Below are 15,445 nucleotides of genomic sequence, written 5' to 3'. Positions count from 1 at the left end.
GGATATAGGGGGATGGGGGCTGTGGAGCTCCCCTCATCCTCCCATAGGGAGGGTATAGAGGTGAGTACAGGGGCTATAGGAGACTGCGGGTGGGACTACAGTGGTTGTTGGGGGGGAGGGACGTGGGGCTCAGCTGCATGGGCACTGGTGGCAGGGGAGTGGGGAGCAGGGACCCCCGTCCCATATCCCGCTGCTCGAGGGTGCGACAGAGCTGCTCCGAGAGCCTCATGTGAGGCAATGACAACTCATCGCAGTAAACAGGCACAGGGCAGTAGCCCRGTCAGTGAACACACCGCTGTTCCTGCCTTCTCGTGCTGTTATTCCTCACATGAGCACAACTCTCGAGCTACAGTTAATAACGGAAGGGTTACTGATAAAAAAGTAACGTGGCTCCATCCTGCTCTGGAGATGCTGAAAACCTGGTGCCCGTGACCCTGGGAACCCTGGTCTGGGTGGCCCTGAGCGTGCAGGCCAGGACTAGGCGATCCCCGACGTCCCTGTCTGGGACACACAAGACACACGCTCTGCACGGGSGGGCTGGTGGCTCCTGCATCCCAGGACGCTCCCTTTGGGACCTTGGGCGCACGGGAGCCCCATGTGCGCGCTCCCTGCAGACACGGGCAGCTGGGCCACGGGGTGCTGGAGCCGGAGCGGGAGCCGCGGCTGGTGGAGGCGCTGGCCGGGGTGCCCATGCGGGAGCTGGCGGCGGGCGGATGGCATTCGGCCAGCGTCAGCGGTGAGGGGCCCGCGGCAAGCGGCGCCGGCACCGAGCGGGTCTGCGCGGGGCCGCCGCTCACGCGCTGCCTCTGCAGAGAGCGGAGACCTCTACGTGTGGGGCTGGAACGAGAGCGGGCAGCTGGCAYTGCCCTGCAAGGCGCTGGCGGAGGAGCGGGCGCAGGATGAGGCCGACGGTGCAGGTGGGGCCGCGGGGCCGGGGCGCGGGCAGAGCCGGTGGCGGCCGCGCTGAGCACCGGGCCCCGCTGCCGCGCAGGCGCCGCTGAGCCGCCGGAGCCGCCGGACGTCGACGGCACCCAGTTCATCTCCATCCAGGCGTTCCCGGCCCTGCTGGATTTCCCRCAGGAGCGGGAGGTCAGCAAGGTCGGCTGTGGCTCCCGGCACACGGCCGCCGTCACCCGTGAGTGTCCGTGGGGCCCCGCCGGGCACCGACCCAGGCRCCCAGGGCCGCGGTGCCGACGCTGCCTCATCCCCAATGTCTTTCCAGGAGACGGTGAACTCTACACCTGGGGCTGGGGTAAGTGAGGCCTGGACTTGGCCGCGGTGGGGACTGAGGTTTTAGTCACTAGGTACTCTGCATGGACAGTGATTTATGTAACYGAGAATGATCAAGTTAAAAGAAAAAGCTCGAGTGTTGCCCCTGGCTGCAGCTCCGCAGCCCAGCCCAGGCCCCCTCTCCCAGCGGGGCAGGGAGCCAGGCCCAGGCTGCGCTTTGGCTGCAGGTAAATACGGACAGCTGGGCCACGAGGACACGGGCAGCTGGGACCAGCCGCGGCGCGTGGAGGCGCTGGCAGCGCAGGGGCTGCGTGTGGAGGACGTGGTGTGCGGGCCCTGGACCACCTACGTGTGCGTGCGGGAGCCCTGAGGCCACCCCGGCCCCTGCCCCCCACGGGACAGGAGCAACAGGGCCCTGCACGGAGCAGGCGCTGGAGCCGCGGGGATGCACAGCTGGAAGACACAGAAGAAAGGACTGAATCTCTTTATTAATTACAAGGTCCTCTTTTCACAACACAGCTATGGCAATGCTTGGGGGCAGAGGGCTGGGCCCGTCTGCAGCAACAGTGCCRGACAGCAGCCAGGGTTAACCCTCCCTGCCCAGGGCTGCAGCTATATACACATATAGGCATTATTCCCATAAACAACATTTACATGTACAGAGCAAGGGGACAGAACTTGGACTAACAGCAGTGGGGAGTGTAGTGATAACATGGTGCAAATTAGTCACGACCAGGGACAGAAATGTATATACAGAGCTTCATTAACCAAGGTGCAGGAGCGGCCGGCGCTGCCCCGGGGCTGCTTCTCACAGGAGCAGAGCCAGAGAGGCAGCGGGAGCCCTGCTCCATAYGGCACCCAGGGCTCTGCTCCAGGGCAGGGAAAGATGCAGCACCCCTGGAACCCCCAGCCCTGCTCGGGGCAGGGAGCCATGGGGCACCCCCCACATCCAGGACCCTGCTCCCGCAGCACCCCAGGGTGGCTTTGCAGGACGGCGCCGCTGGGCCCCAAGGGTCCAGGCTCAGAGGTGGGGAGGGCAAGGAGAAGCCARAGGACACTGAGGCCCAAATCCCACCTCTGGCAGCTGTAACACCCTGGGGACAGTAACACCTGCTAAAAACCCAAGCTAGGCCCTGGTCCCTGCGACAAAGCAGCCCCCCAGGCCCTGGAGGAGCAGGAACACAACTACAGAAAYACGGAGCAAAGGCGGCAGGGAGGAGGCCCAGGCGCCTCTGCCTCGGTGCCGTCCGTCCCAGAGCACGTGCGGAAGAGCAGAGCCTCCGAGCRAGCAGCAGCTGCAGGGCACTGCACAAGCCCCTGCCCACTGCTCTGCTACACCCCTGAGAGCGTGTACTCAAAACTTTAATCTCACATGCCTCCAAGAATTTCCCCAAATAAAATCATTTATAAAAGAGCATCCCCTTCCTTTCCCCTCCTGGGCGGCAGCTCCACCTGGGACCTAGTTAAAAGTTAAAGCTGCAGCACTGTGCTCGCGGGCCAGGGCGGACTCGGGCTATTGCACTGGGGCAGCGGAGCAACTCACGACGCCTGGAGGCGGCTGCAGCGGCGCCGCCTCAGCAGTACGTGTTGGTGGTGGTGGAGTTGAGGACGCGGGAGCTGGTGTCACACCTGGAAGCCTTTGAAAGTTCGCGCTGCAGAAAGAAGGGGACAAGGGGGACGAGGTGAGCGAGGGCGGCCGCGCAGGGGCTGCAAGGAGGGCGCCGGCGGGGGCTCCTGCTGCCTTGSTGGTGCTCCCAGCGGCTCTGCGCCCAGCGGAGGGCAGGGAGSACCCCCGGCTCGGGGCAGAGCCCTCCGGCCTCCCGGCTTCAGAGCAGCCCCCGCCAAGGGCCACGTCCCTCCCTCCCGCGGCTGCCTGGGCCTAGTAAAGCAGCAGGGAAGGGGCAGAGSCCGGAGCTGCAGGACACAGGGACAKGGGCTCGAGGACAGCCCTGCAGGGCTCCCGGCTGTGAGAGCAGCTCCCCCACTGCGAGGGGGCCCGGAGCGCRGCCCCGAGGCCGGGCTGCCTGCACAGCCCCTGCAAGGCTGCASGAGCCCTAACAGGCAGGGGGAAGGGCTGCTCCCCTCTCCTGCCGCCACAAAGGYGCCCAAGCGGGGCCCTGCTCCGTTCTAACGGGGCAGCAGGAGYGCAGGCCAGGAGCAGGGCCCTTCCAGCAGCACCCAAAGCCTGGCACGAGCAGGAGTTGCATCTGGCCACCCCCCTCGCCCGGCCCAGCAGGGGCACGGGAACAGGGGGCCCGGAGCGAGGCCCCTGCCCCGGCCGCCAGGTTTGTGCAGSAGGGCAGGGCCTGCAGCGCCCAGGCCAGCCAAAGCAGCCCCCCTTCGCCCCCCGACCCCCTTGGGGCAGCAGCAGGAGCTGCTCCTGCCAGGTGCCCAGGCCACCCTCCGGCAGCCCCTACAGCCCCCRCTGACTTGGAGCTTATGGGGAATTTGCCTGAGCACCTGGAAACAGAGCCAGCTCCAGAGCGGCCGCATGGCTGCGGCCAGCGCCCTGCGAGGCAGGGCCGGGGGAGGCTCTGCRCAGGAGGGGCTGTTCCTTTGCTCAGAGCCAGGCCCTTCACCCAACACGAGCGGCGCYGGCTCGGCCTCACTGCTAAACCCTTGCTGAGGAGCTGATGGACGTGGTGCCACGGGCACTGGCAGGAACAGCTGCTCGGGGCAGGGTGTGCAGGGACACCAGGAGCCCGGGGTACAGCCGTGACCCCCAGGGTGCTCGGCAGGAAGGGGGGACAGGCCCTTTCTGTGCTGCCCAGGTGCGGGGGAACGGGTTAGAAGAGGTGAATTACCGCAAATTCRGAATAGGTGCTGGCAACAGAATTAATGCTGTTGGTTTTCTGGGCAGGGGCTCTGGGGGTGCACCCACCGCTCAGGGTGGTCCCGTTCCTCTGCAACACGTTCTCCTTGTTCTGCTCCTTGTGCCCTGGCCGAGGAGGTTTTGTAGTCACGCGGCTGGGGGTCCGAGCAGCCTGGCCAAAGTGCAGGAACACCAGTTAGGGGGACACAAGAGCTGAGCAGGAGGGCGAAGCYAGGGCTCTCCCCCAGCCTCTGCTTCAGTTTCAAGCTCTAGAAACCCCTCGGGGTTGGGGCCCGGTTCCAATCCACAGTAGGTGCAGCACCACAGCTGTGGGGTGAAGGTCCCCCCAAGGTGACTGAGCAGAGAGGGACAAAGAGTGCAAGTCAGAGCAGGAGGGAGGGCCCCTGAATCCTGCTTTCCCCCCGTCCTCCCCAGGGGTGCTGCTCCCCAAAACACCCCACACTCCGCAGGGCGGCCAAGCGCCCCGGGCTGTTGGCCGAGCCGCTTTGGCACCTGGGSAGCGCTGCAGGGGAGGTGGGCACACCCGGCTCGCCGCCTCCCCCCGGCCCGCTCCTCACCTTCCCTGCAGACGGCGGCAGCCAAGACGTAGGTGAGTGATAGAGCGTCCCCCCCAGAGCCGAGCGGGCCGTGCTGTTGGGTGCGGGGCTGGAGATGGAAGTGCCATTGAGCTGAGGGGACAGCAGAACAAGAGCGTGGTGGGAGGSGAGGCCCCGGGTCCGCCACACCAAGCACACCAAGGTGAGGGGTGCACTGTGCAGGGTCCTCCAGGACCCACAGCCAGGCCCCAGAGCACCAGTGCTGTGCACACCAGTAAACACCAGTAAACACCAGGTGTCCCCAGAGACCAGAAGTGCCCCCCGCCCAGCTCCCACCCAGCCTCCACAACAGCCCTGAGCCCTCTGYGCACGTCTGCGTGCGGGATAGGTTACAGCGAGACAAGGAAACGCTTTAAGTGCCGTTTTCCTTAGCGCTGCCCAGCAGCAGCCCTGCCCAGCTCCGAGCAGGGGCCRGGCCAAGCGCCAGGGGCTGAGCCTGTCCCCGTGCTGCTCCATATAGACAATTTACCTTCCTTACTTTGCCAGGTGGGTGGGGGCCAAGTACCCGACGCTTGATGGGCGTCCGTGGGGTGCTCCCGTACAGCATCTCGGCCTCTGTCTGGCGGCTCTTCTTCAGGTGCTGCACGAGAGAAGGGTGCTAACAAACCAAGGTACGTGACAAACCCAGAGGCAGCTGCACGCTGGGGAGCGCCTGCTCGCCCCACGCACCAAGAGGGCTCTGCTAGCAGCCCTCCGAGGTACAAAGTACACTCATGCCCTGMAGATTTGCAGGTATTTAGAGCCTCAACACAGTCCTGGCACAGCTGGAGCCGAGGGGCTCAACACAAGCATCAACAGAAGCYGATTTTGTTGGTTAMGCCAGACCACTCTGCACAGATCTAKCTGTGGGCAGGGAGCGACAAGGTGCCAAGCTCTGTACAGAGCTCCTGGCATCAGCTCATAGGGAACCTGTAAGGGGGCACTTCTCCCCCCTGACTCAGCCCTAGACCACCGTCTGTCACAGGGCCAAGGCACAGGAGGCAGCACGGTCAGCTTCGCACTCACCCTCTCCTGCTTCTCCTTCTCTTTCTCCAGGTGATACAGCTGCCACTGCTCTGTCACATACTCCATGAACCGTTGCCCCTTCACCAGGAAGGCCTCCTCACGCTCCTGCTCCCAGGCTTGAATCCTGCTCTCCAGCTCTTCCTGCAACTGGACCAGGACACAGAGGCAGCTTGAAACACAGCACTGCCCACTGACCAGGAGCATCTCCATGGCCCAAAGGCCCTGAAGCGCTGCACTCCTCCGTCAGCACTGGGGAGTCCTCCCAGCAACCACAGCTTCCCTGCTCCAAAGCCGAGCCTACCTTGGCAAGAGACTTCTGCAGCTTCGCTCGCTGCTTCTCTTCTTTCAGCAGTGCCCCACCACGGTTGGCAAAGCGACTGGGGTCGGTTGTTTTCCTCTGTGCACAGAAGGGAGGTCAGGAGAGCGCCAAGCGCAGAGCCTTGTGCCCCTYGGGTGCGAGATGTGGGGCAGTCGTGGCCCCCGCGCTAGCCCCATGCATGGCAAGCACCTCACTGCAGGTCGTGCCACGTACAGCGCCCCGTGGCCTCACAACCCGCCGTGGCTTCACAGAGCCTCCCCCAGCTAGTGCTCCACGCTCCGCGGGGAAGCGTGCAGGTGCATGGAGCACCAAGCGTGAGGGTAAGGCAGAACGTGCCCCTGCCTAGGYGATACCTCCAGCTCCAGAAACTGCCGCCAGTTCTCCTCCCATTTTTGGACAGCTTCAAAGAGATCCTTGTGCGTCTCGTAGTAGCGCTTCACCTTCATCACCTCAGCGTCGTGGAGCTGGAGCAGGGTCTCTGTGTAGTCCTCTGCAGAGGCAGAGCAGCACGTTCAGAGAGGCAGGCAGGGCTACCAGCCCTTCCAGGCAGCAGGGTGCTCCCTGCCAGCAGCCTGGCTGCCCACAGAAAACCCGCACCTCCCAGAGGGGAAGGAGGAACAAGGACAGGCAGCACACACCATCGTAGTAGGGCTGGAAGGCATCTCTCTGCCCCTGGCTATAGAAGCACTTGTCCCAGTAGTCAGTCAGCTCCGCTCTGGTTGCCTGAATCACCTCCTTCACGTTCTGCAGCTTCAGCTCCTCTAGACGATCCACTTCCAGCTGCAGCTGCCAAACAGAACATAGCACAGAGTCAGAGAAGTAAGCACAAGCACGAGATGAGCAGAACAAAATTTACCTGCTGCATAAAAAACATTCTGACATGAACCACTTGCCAGTRCAACTCCCTGCTCCTCCACCCGGGAAGGTAGGATTTGGCCCACTCACATTACCCTTTGCTATGGAAGCTACCCCGCCAGTCTAGCTGAGGAAACAGAAACATGAGCCCGGAGCTGTCGCTCTCCTGCCACCCCTCCAAAGGGCACAGGATTCCTTACAGCTCTCCTGGTTTTGGCTCTGGATCCAGTCATGTGCACTGCAAAAGCTTCTCTCTCCTCTGCAGGAACCTGCAGCCTTTCCCACAGCACAAGGACTCTGGAGCGCAGTTCCACACACAGGGCTTCATTCAGGGATCTCTGGCCTTCCAGCTGCAGCAAGGAAAGCACAGGGTCAGCATAAGCACGGCCTGCCCTGAGGGGCACGAGCGGGCCCCTTTTCTCCACATCAAATCCATGCACTCATGTGCCGAGATCCCCTTCCAAGCCGCTGTGCGCACAGGCTTGCTGGAAAGGGAGCAGCTAGTGTTTGCACTCTGCTGTAGGTGCCACCAGGATACCGTKGCAGCCGCCGCAGCCCTGCGGGCCGGAGCAGGCGGCGCTGCCTCGCGGCCCCGCGCACCTGCTGCAGCAGGTCTCGCAGGGCAGCGATGTTGTCTGTGGACAGGCAGAAGGCGGCCTCGTCCTTGCACACCACGTCCTGCTCAAAGCTCGTGTCGGGAGTGTGGTCCAGCTCCTCCATGCACAGGATGATTTGACGCTTGGTGTTGACAAATGCTTCTCGCCTTCGCTCCTAGAAGCCATGAGTGACGTTAGAAGCCTAAGATGACCCAGCTGTGTCRCTGCCAGCAGCCTCCTCAGCGCCTCTTCACCTACCTTCTCAGCGGTCAGGGAGGCCAAGTGGTTCCTGTAGCAGTCCAGCTCCTCCAGGCTGGGCACGGCGTTGCTGTCAATACAGAACGGAGTCGTGCAGAGAGTATCGCACAAGTCTCGGTCTTGTTCTTGCAGGGCATTCAGCTCCCGCCTCCTGTCCTCCTTCTCCTTGAGCAGAGCTTCTGCGTGGGTGCGCAGGCACTTCTCCTGCTGCAGGAGGGTGCTTTCCTCCTCTGCCTACAAGAGTCCAGAAGTCAGCACCCTGCTCCTCATCTCTCGCAGGCTCAACACACACAGCCAGGGCATCTTCACTGAAGGGCTGAGACACAAGCCTYGATTTTGAACAACCTGCTCCCAGAGCAAGGGCAAGTCCCGCAGAGACACACAAGGGATGCTGCAGGATAGCTGATCTCCCAACTGCCCCCCAACACCTGCCACACAGATGCACACGAGCTTTGGGAGCAGGAATTTGCTCTGCAAGCTCAAGCCTTGCTGAGGAGCCGGGTCRCAGACCAGGTGGTCAAGGTTTGCAGCCAACAAGACCCTAGGAGGGAGGGAACCGCTCACCTGGAGGGGGTCCAGCTGGAGCTCCCGGCAGAGGGTGTCCACATCCTTGCGATGCATGGCAATGCTGTTCAGGAGACGCTCCTTCAGGCCCTCCTCCTCCTTGACCATGAGGTCCAGGAGCTCCTGCGGCACAGGGGTGCTCAGAGGAGAGGGCACAGCAGGGAGGCGCAGCCCAGGGCGGGCCGGGCGCAGGGCCGCGGGGGCCCTGCTGCTCCCCAGGGCCGCCGCTCACCTGCACATGCTTCCGGACCACGTTGGTGCGCTCCAGGCGCTGCTCCTCGGGGATGCCGATCTCCTCCCAGATGCCGCGCAGCGTGGCCAGCGCGCGGGTCAGGCACAGCACGGACTCGGACGCCAGAGCCTCGCTACGGGCGCGGCGGCATCAGCGGCGGCTCGGGGCGCGCGGCAGCCCCACGGCCCCGCTCCCTTCCCGGCGGCCCCGCTCCCTGCCCGGCGCCCCGCTCCCTGCCCGGTGCCCCGCTCACCTCCGCCTCATCGCGACGCGCCGCTCCTCACGGCCGCGCTCCCACTGCAGATTTAAACTCGGCCCCGCGGCCGCTCATTGGCTGCCGCGCCCGGCTGCGTCACGCCAGGCCCCACCTACAACCGCCGCTCGGGCCCCGCCCCAAAGGTGAGTCGCCCTTCGCTGTTGCGGGGCGGTCCCGCCCCAAGCGGGGCGACAGCCAATGGCAGCGAAGCGCCTCGCTGTCTCTCGCCCAATCAACGAGCRGCGCGCCCCGCCGGGGAACATGCAACCGCGCGCTCAGAATTTGACAGCGGACACGTGACTCGGAGCCGGGGCGCCTGCGCATTGCAGCCCGCCCCACCCTGTGCGCTACGGGCGGTTGCGCATGCGCACCCCCGGCCCCGCCCATGCCCCTGGCCCCGCCCCGCTCGGAGCCTGGCCCCGCCCCGCGCCCCCCGCCCCGGTCCCGGTGCCGGTCCCGGTGCCGGTCCCGGTGCCGGCCCACAGCGCACACCGCTCTGCACCAAAGCTGTTTATTGAGGGCAGGGCCGTGACGCCGCCGGTGCGCGGGGGCCTCATGCCTTGGTCTCGATCATGGCCTCCATCATGCGGGCGCTGTTGGTGATGGCCGTCGTGAGGAAGATGAACTTGTACCCTGCGAGGAGGGCACGGGCGGCTGCAGCGCCGAGCGCGGCACGCGCGGCGCCCGGGCCCGCCGCGGCCCCTACCCTTCTCCTTGCCCAGGAAGCGCAGAGCCGCCATCTCGGAGAAGGAGCAGCCGCCCAGGAAGACGGCCAGGACGACGCGCTGCGCGTCCCCGGCCGCGCCGTCCTCGGCGCCGCTGTCTGCGGGGAGCCGAGCGGAGCGTCGGCGCCGAGCGCGGCCGAGGCCGCGCGGCAGCCCGGGTGCGGTACCTGCGATGCAGAACTCGGTGCCGTTGAGCAGCCGCACGACTTCCTCGAGGCCCTGCCAGCTCCGGCGCTCCAGCACCTGCGCCAYGGAGAGGGACGGAATGGCGGTGCGCTCCGGGCACCGCGCAGCCCGCGCTCCGGCCGCCCGGGACGCGAAGCCGGCCCCGCAGCGAGGCGGGTTCCCTCGGGACGAGCCGCGGCGCCTTCCCGGGGACGGACACTCACCTGCTCAATGATCTTGCAGCTCAGGGGCACGTAGGCCCCGCTGAAAACGTAGCCCATGTCCCGCGGCATTTTGAGGTCGTACTCTCCGTCCACRCGGGGAATCTACGGCCACGCGCGTGTGTGACGCCCGTGTGGCAGCCACGGGCCCGGGGCTTCGCCCGGCGCTCGGAGCAAGCCCTGCGTCCCCATCCGCCACCCCCGCCGCGGCCCGGGGGCAGGCGGACACGGGACACGCTGGGCGCCGCAGCGCGCCGGACACCGCGGGCACCTCCCCGTGCAGCACCCGCCGCTTGGCTGCAAGGCGGAGCCCAGGCGGGGCGGACACAGAGGGCTGCGGTGTCCTGGTGCAGGGATGTCACCAGAGCCGGGCACAGAGCAACCCGGTCCCGCTGAGGACAGAGCAGCAGCCTCAGCACGTACCAACCCCAGCTTCTTGCTGATGCCTCGAAAATTGCTCTTCCGGGCCAAAGAATTAAACGCATCTGTGATTTTGCCTGGAAAACAAGGCAGGAAGAAAGGGCTCAGAGCTTTTTGTGCCGTGGGGTGCGGAGGCTGAAGCCCCTGGGTGGGCGGCGCGGGCTCCCGGGGCGCTCCCGCACCTGCGGCTCGGTCCGTCACCAACTTGCTGACTTTGCTCTCCACGGCAGTGAGCGTCTCCCCGGGGCTCTGCTCCGTGAGCAGCCCGACGCGCTTCAGGTTGTGGAAGGTCAGCAGGTGCTCGGGGCCGTAGCTCTGGGGAGGGGACGCAGGGCAGCGGGGCCGCGCGGAGCCCCCGTGTCCCGGCTCCGTGTGCGGCGCCTCCAGACCGGCACCGTGCGGGGGACGCGGTGCCAGCGCGGGGAGCCCAGGGCTCGTCCCCGCGCTCACCTGCAGGTACTGGGTTTTCAGCGAGCGATAGTCCTTGGGGACGAGACCTGCGGGGGCACAGGGGGAGCTGCACCGGCGCACAGGGCGCCAGGGCAGCGGCTGCGCGCGCAGCGCCGCGGCCGTCTCACCGTTCTCCGTGATGGACAGGAGGCACATCAGGCGCAGGCTCTCCACGGGGGACACCTGCGGGGGACGGGCACGGTGGCAGCCGGCCCGCGTGGCGCTGCCGCACGGCGGGCCGGGCGCCCTCACCTGCCGGTCGATGTGCTCCTCTATGAAGCTGGTGCTCTCGCGGATGTCGAAGCCCTCCAGCAGGGCTGTCGGGGACGAGGCAGGTCGGCCCCTGCGCTGGGCCGAGCGCCCCTGGGCCGCGGCAGGGCCCCTCCAGCAGCGCGGGCAGCTCCGCGGCGCTGGCGCCCTCCCGCTCTGAGCGCGGCCCTGCGGGGCACGGCCCGACCCGGCCGAGCGCCTCGCGGGGACCCGGCGCGGTCCCCAAGGTCCCGGTGACCCCGGGGACACCCAGGCCGTGGGGCTGCCCAGACCCTGCTGGGGGGCAGAGGCGCCTGGCACGGAGGGTAGCAGGCAGTGGGCACTCACCGTGCTCCGTCTTGATCATCTCCTGGAAGTCCTGCTTGGTTTTCTTCTTCATGATGGACTCGCAGGCCCCGATATCTGCAGAGCCAAGAGAAAGGGCCCCTTTGGAGGCACCCGTGCTCCTGGTACAGCCGGGCGCAGCTCTCCTCCACCGCGAGCGGCTGCCCCGCGCTCGGGCTCCCCTTTGGCACCAGCAAGGCCCCCGATCCCCCGCCTTCCCCCAGACCCACGCRGCAGCCCCAGCCTGTCCCCGCGCGCGGCCGCTCGCTGCCTACGCAGGCTCAGCAGGCGATGCTCCTGCTTCAGGCCCTTCAGCTCCTGGGACACAAAGTTCTTCATCTGCTTGATGTCCATGCCGCGGCGCCGCTGCGGAAGGAGGAGTGTCCGTGGGGAGCCCRGCCCGCAGGGACCGCGCGGCGGGACGGCGGGACCGGGCACCCTGTGCTCACATCGTACTGCGCCTGCAGGTTACGGGACTTCTGGCTCAGGAAGCCGAAAACACTGGAGAAATGTTCATTGCGGATCTGGCTGAAGACCTGCTCGGAGCAGCACAGCAGTGAGCGCAGCACCGGCACYGGCCGAGCACAGGGATCCCCGACCCAGCTCAAAGCCAGGCTTGGAGCCAGCGCTTTGCCACCTTCATCACCCTCAACAACAGCCAGACAAGGTGCTGTTTGTGCTGGGGGACAGAGAGCCTCCTGCAGGCCCCAAAACACCAACCGGCCGTCGCTAAACAGGCGGGTGCYGGCACCGCAGCTCCTGGGCTGCTGGGCCCACATGTCTGCCAACTCCGTGCCCACTCCTTCACCAGCACCTGGGCTTCCCCCKCTCCCTCCCTGGGGCTTCCAGAGCGGCCGGCCCCTCTCGGCCGCCTTCCCGCGCCAGGTGGGCAGGGGGCTCTGGGGGCGCCAGCACTGGCYCCCGCGACAGCACTCGCCTTGTCCTCGGAGTTGAGCAGCACCTTGATGCTCTTGTCCGAGGAGGTGACGTCTGGCCCGAAGTCCACGCTCCCTGCGGGGCGAGGGGTTTTGCCCCAGCGCTGCCAGCAGCGCCCGGGAAGGGCTCTGGCCATGCACGGAGCAGGGCTGGACAAGGCCGGCACAGAGTGGTGCCCGGAGCCCCYGGCCCGACCTACCGCACTTGATGCGGAAGGTGTCGTCCAGCAGCCCCTCGTAGACCACCTGCGAGCAGAGCGCCGTCACGTAGTCCGTGTCTGCGGGAGAGCCGCGCGTGGGCCGCCCGCTCGCTGCTCCGCGCTCAATGCTCCGCGCGCCTCCCGCCCGGCGCCCTGAGCCCTCCCGGGACACCAGGGCCCCTGCCTCAAACACCAGCCAAGGGGACAGCCCGCGATGCGGAGATGGAGACCGGCACGGCAGCACCTCTCCCTCCATCCAGGACAATGTGGACCAAGGACCCAGGGCGGCCGAACACCTGGGCACAACGGGCAGTGGGAGCGACCCGATCTGCGGGACATGGGCGGGAGGGAGCCCCGGGACCCAGCGGAGCCCCCGGCTCCCGTCGAGGAGGAGCTGCCATCCCGGCCCCGTGTCCTGCTCCGTCAGCACAAGCTGCATGTCCAGGGCGGGCGCGCGGGGCAGGACGGTCTGTGCCAGGGGCCAGCAGCGGAGCCGGGGACCCCTCTGCAGGGTCGGGTCGGCAGGACCCACATGGACCCGGGACCTGTGATCACTTCCCTTATAGCTCCTTCTGTTTCTATTTTTCTCTCTTTGTCCCACTAATACTCACTCTCTTACCTGATGCCATTCCTTGTGGAATCAATTACGTCTCATTGATTTGAATGGATCAATGAACAGGTTTGAGCTAGAGCCCTGTTTTTGGGTATCTTTCCCGGGAAACGTTCGGATCCCGGGCAGGCAGTGGGGCTCTGCGCTCGCAGCTGGCTGCTCTGCAGGGCTTGTGCCCACGGTGGCASCAGGGAGCCGGTCCCCAGCGGGCCCTACCTCTGTCCATGAGGAAGACGGTGCCGATCTCAGGCTTCCTGCCCTGACCGTCGCTGTCGCTCTCCTCCTCCAGGTCCCGCCACAACTCGTAGCTCATCTGCGAGGGGAACCAGCAGCTCAGAGCCCGAAAGAGCAGCCGCGAGCAGCCAGCCCGGGGCCCGGCGCATCCCGCCGCCCGCCCTCCCAGGCCTGCCGGCCAGGACGCGGGCTGGGCTCTGCGGGGACGGGGCAGCAGCCTCGGGAACGCGGTGCACGAGCCCCGCGGTGGCCGGCACCGCGCGTCCCGCCGCCGCACGGCACGCACRGTGACGCGGAGCTGTCCCACACACAGGCCCCACAGCCCCGGAACCGCCTGCGGAGCGGGACCCCCGCGGCGCACGGATGGCACGGAGCGATGGACTGTGACCGAGGYGGCCGAGCCCGGCAGCGCGGCACTACCTTGGCACAGCGGCCGATCCCGTAGGCCCTGCTGAAAGGCCCGTACAGGGAGTTCAGCAACTGCAGCGCTCGAGCGACAGAGTTGATCCAGCGGTGATCTCCTTCCTGCGGAGACCACGAGAGCCCGGGGAGCAGGTCTGGGCAGGCCAGCCGGGAAACATCTCTGGATGTGAGGGAGCTTGGCTGGGTCGGACCAGCGATGGAGCAGGCCTAGAGCTTGGCTCCCAGGAAGGAAGAACACACAAATACGCCGGGATCCCMCAAAACCTGCTCAGGAGCAACCAGATCAGGGCCAGCACAGGGGCCAGCATGCAGGGGCGTGAGAAGGAAGGACAACAAAGCCCATCAGAGCAGCCACTCGAGGGAGCAGCAGATGACAGTTTGCAGAAGGAGTGAGAGGACAGAACAAAACCCGACACGTCTGTCCCCGTGAGCAGAGCTCTTGTGTCCCGGGCCCAAGGGAAGGCTGCGATCCCAGCAGGGCCGCCCCACTGACCAAGAAGTAGTCACGGAAGAACTCGGGCAGCTCCATGCTGATGATGTCCTCGTCCAGGGGCAGCAGGTAGAAGGACCACTCATCACAGGTCACATCTGGGGATGGAATGAGGCAGCAGCTGCCGAGCGCTCGCGGGAACAGCCGGAGCGCCGCGGCCGCCCCCGGCAGGCGGGCGGGCAGCGATGGGGGCTCCGAGGGGCTCCAGCGGCGCGCGGGGCCGCGGCGGCCGCTGCTCCCRTGTCTCCGCCGGCGCTGGGCACACGCGCAGGCCCTGCCGGCGCCGCGGGGCTCGGCCACCCCACTCACCGCCAAGGACACCCTCCTCCTCCAGCACCATCTCGCAAGCGTAAAACTGCAAGACAAGAGGAGACCCTCAGCCCCGCCGGGCTCCTGCGTCCCCTGCTCAGAGCGCAGCGCGAGCCTCCCCGTGCTGGAGGTGACTACCACGTTCCCAGACGGGGCAACGCTTGCTCTGAGCTCAGKTGTTCTGGGTAAGAAGCTACAGACTTTCAGTTTCGGTAGCAGTAGAAAGTAGGAGGGCTGGACTGGGAGCCTATGGTGGTAACTGGTCTAAAGAGCAGCCAGACCGACCTTCTGGGGGCTGAAGATGATCTTGTACTTCCGGCTCCTCCCTGACATCTTATCAGCGTTGATGATATCTGCAGACGAGAGGGTCTCGTTAACCAGACCCGGCACCACCAACCCCAAYGGGCAGAGTCCTCCTGTGCGGCAAGGTCTGGGACCCCAGCACCAGGCGGGACCCGAAGCAGAGCAGGCCCCACGGGAGCCGGAGCAAAGCGCGGGCTGCGGGGCCGGCCCGTCACTCACCGGCGATGCTCCGCATGGTGCGGATCCGCGGGCGGACGAGGAAGCAGAGCCTGCGCCGCAGAGCCAGGGGCGCGTGAGGACGCGCTCGGTGCCGGGAGCCCCCGCGGGCAGCGCGGCCCGGGCGCCACCGGCCGCGGCACTCACTGGTCGCTGGCGCTGGCCGGCACGCGGTTCTCCACCTTGAACAGCTTGTCCACCTCGTGCTGCTGCAGGGGCCACGGGGCCGTGAGCGGCGGCAACGGGCGCCCCGCGCCGCCCGCGGCCCCCCCTACCTTGAGGATGGAGACGTTGGCCACGCGGTCCAGGGGGCTCATGAGGTCGGCCTCGATGAACAGGTCCTTCCTGCCGGGGAGCTGGCGGCGCCCGCGGCTCTGCGGCTGCTGCGGCTGCGGGGCGGCCGCCG

At 66.6% G+C, this 15,445-nt stretch overlaps 3 protein-coding genes across 6 annotated transcripts in view; 1 reads left to right on the top strand and 2 right to left on the bottom strand.

Moving 5' to 3' along the window:
- RCCD1 (RCC1 domain containing 1) overlaps nt 1-1,911 on the top strand; it is a 3,723-nt gene extending 1,812 nt beyond the window's left edge. Inside the window, exons 2-6 of the mRNA XM_026040649.1 lie at nt 615-736; nt 813-917; nt 992-1,135; nt 1,223-1,252; nt 1,458-1,911. Coding sequence (XP_025896434.1) covers nt 615-736; nt 813-917; nt 992-1,135; nt 1,223-1,252; nt 1,458-1,600 — 544 coding nt within the window. The 3' untranslated portion in view covers nt 1,601-1,911. The remainder of the gene's footprint in view (nt 1-614; nt 737-812; nt 918-991; nt 1,136-1,222; nt 1,253-1,457) is intronic.
- A 186-nt stretch (nt 1,912-2,097) lies between these two features.
- Nucleotides 2,098-8,776, bottom strand: PRC1 (protein regulator of cytokinesis 1). 4 transcript variants are annotated; one of them, XM_026040548.1, is made up of 14 exons: nt 8,742-8,776; nt 8,489-8,621; nt 8,257-8,379; nt 7,693-7,926; nt 7,439-7,609; nt 7,039-7,188; nt 6,622-6,769; nt 6,337-6,473; nt 5,966-6,061; nt 5,665-5,811; nt 5,129-5,239; nt 4,621-4,731; nt 4,035-4,214; nt 2,098-2,882 (listed from the first exon to the last, which is right to left on the bottom strand). In XM_026040548.1, exons 1-14 carry the CDS (start codon nt 8,750-8,752, stop codon nt 2,805-2,807), a joined length of 1,830 nt encoding a protein of 609 aa, XP_025896333.1. In that variant the 5' UTR covers nt 8,753-8,776; the 3' UTR covers nt 2,098-2,804. The 4 variants fall into 4 exon arrangements, with proteins under 4 accessions (XP_025896333.1, XP_025896330.1, XP_025896331.1 ...); XM_026040545.1 differs by lacking the exon at nt 4,621-4,731; XM_026040546.1 differs by lacking the exon at nt 4,621-4,731 and having other exon boundaries at nt 4,112-4,214.
- A 502-nt stretch (nt 8,777-9,278) lies between these two features.
- On the bottom strand, nt 9,279-15,392 carry VPS33B (VPS33B, late endosome and lysosome associated). Its single transcript, XM_026040654.1, has 22 exons — nt 15,315-15,392; nt 15,187-15,248; nt 15,043-15,092; nt 14,806-14,873; nt 14,521-14,566; nt 14,215-14,309; nt 13,719-13,823; nt 13,281-13,377; nt 12,455-12,532; nt 12,257-12,330; nt 11,769-11,855; nt 11,595-11,685; nt 11,323-11,397; nt 10,978-11,042; nt 10,854-10,908; nt 10,726-10,772; nt 10,458-10,590; nt 10,279-10,352; nt 9,859-9,960; nt 9,637-9,712; nt 9,451-9,567; nt 9,279-9,377 (listed from the first exon to the last, which is right to left on the bottom strand). Exons 1-22 carry the CDS (start codon nt 15,354-15,356, stop codon nt 9,298-9,300), a joined length of 1,719 nt encoding a protein of 572 aa, XP_025896439.1. The 5' UTR covers nt 15,357-15,392; the 3' UTR covers nt 9,279-9,297.
- Nucleotides 15,393-15,445: the final 53 nt, after the last annotated feature.

The sequence above is a fragment of the Nothoprocta perdicaria genome, unplaced genomic scaffold (assembly GCF_003342845.1).
Source record: "Nothoprocta perdicaria isolate Ctin4 unplaced genomic scaffold, notPer1 scaffold_26, whole genome shotgun sequence".
Classification (NCBI taxonomy): Eukaryota; Metazoa; Chordata; class Aves; order Tinamiformes; family Tinamidae; genus Nothoprocta; species Nothoprocta perdicaria.
Note: the sequence above shows the minus strand (reverse complement) of the source record. Positions and strands in the feature narration are given on the sequence as shown.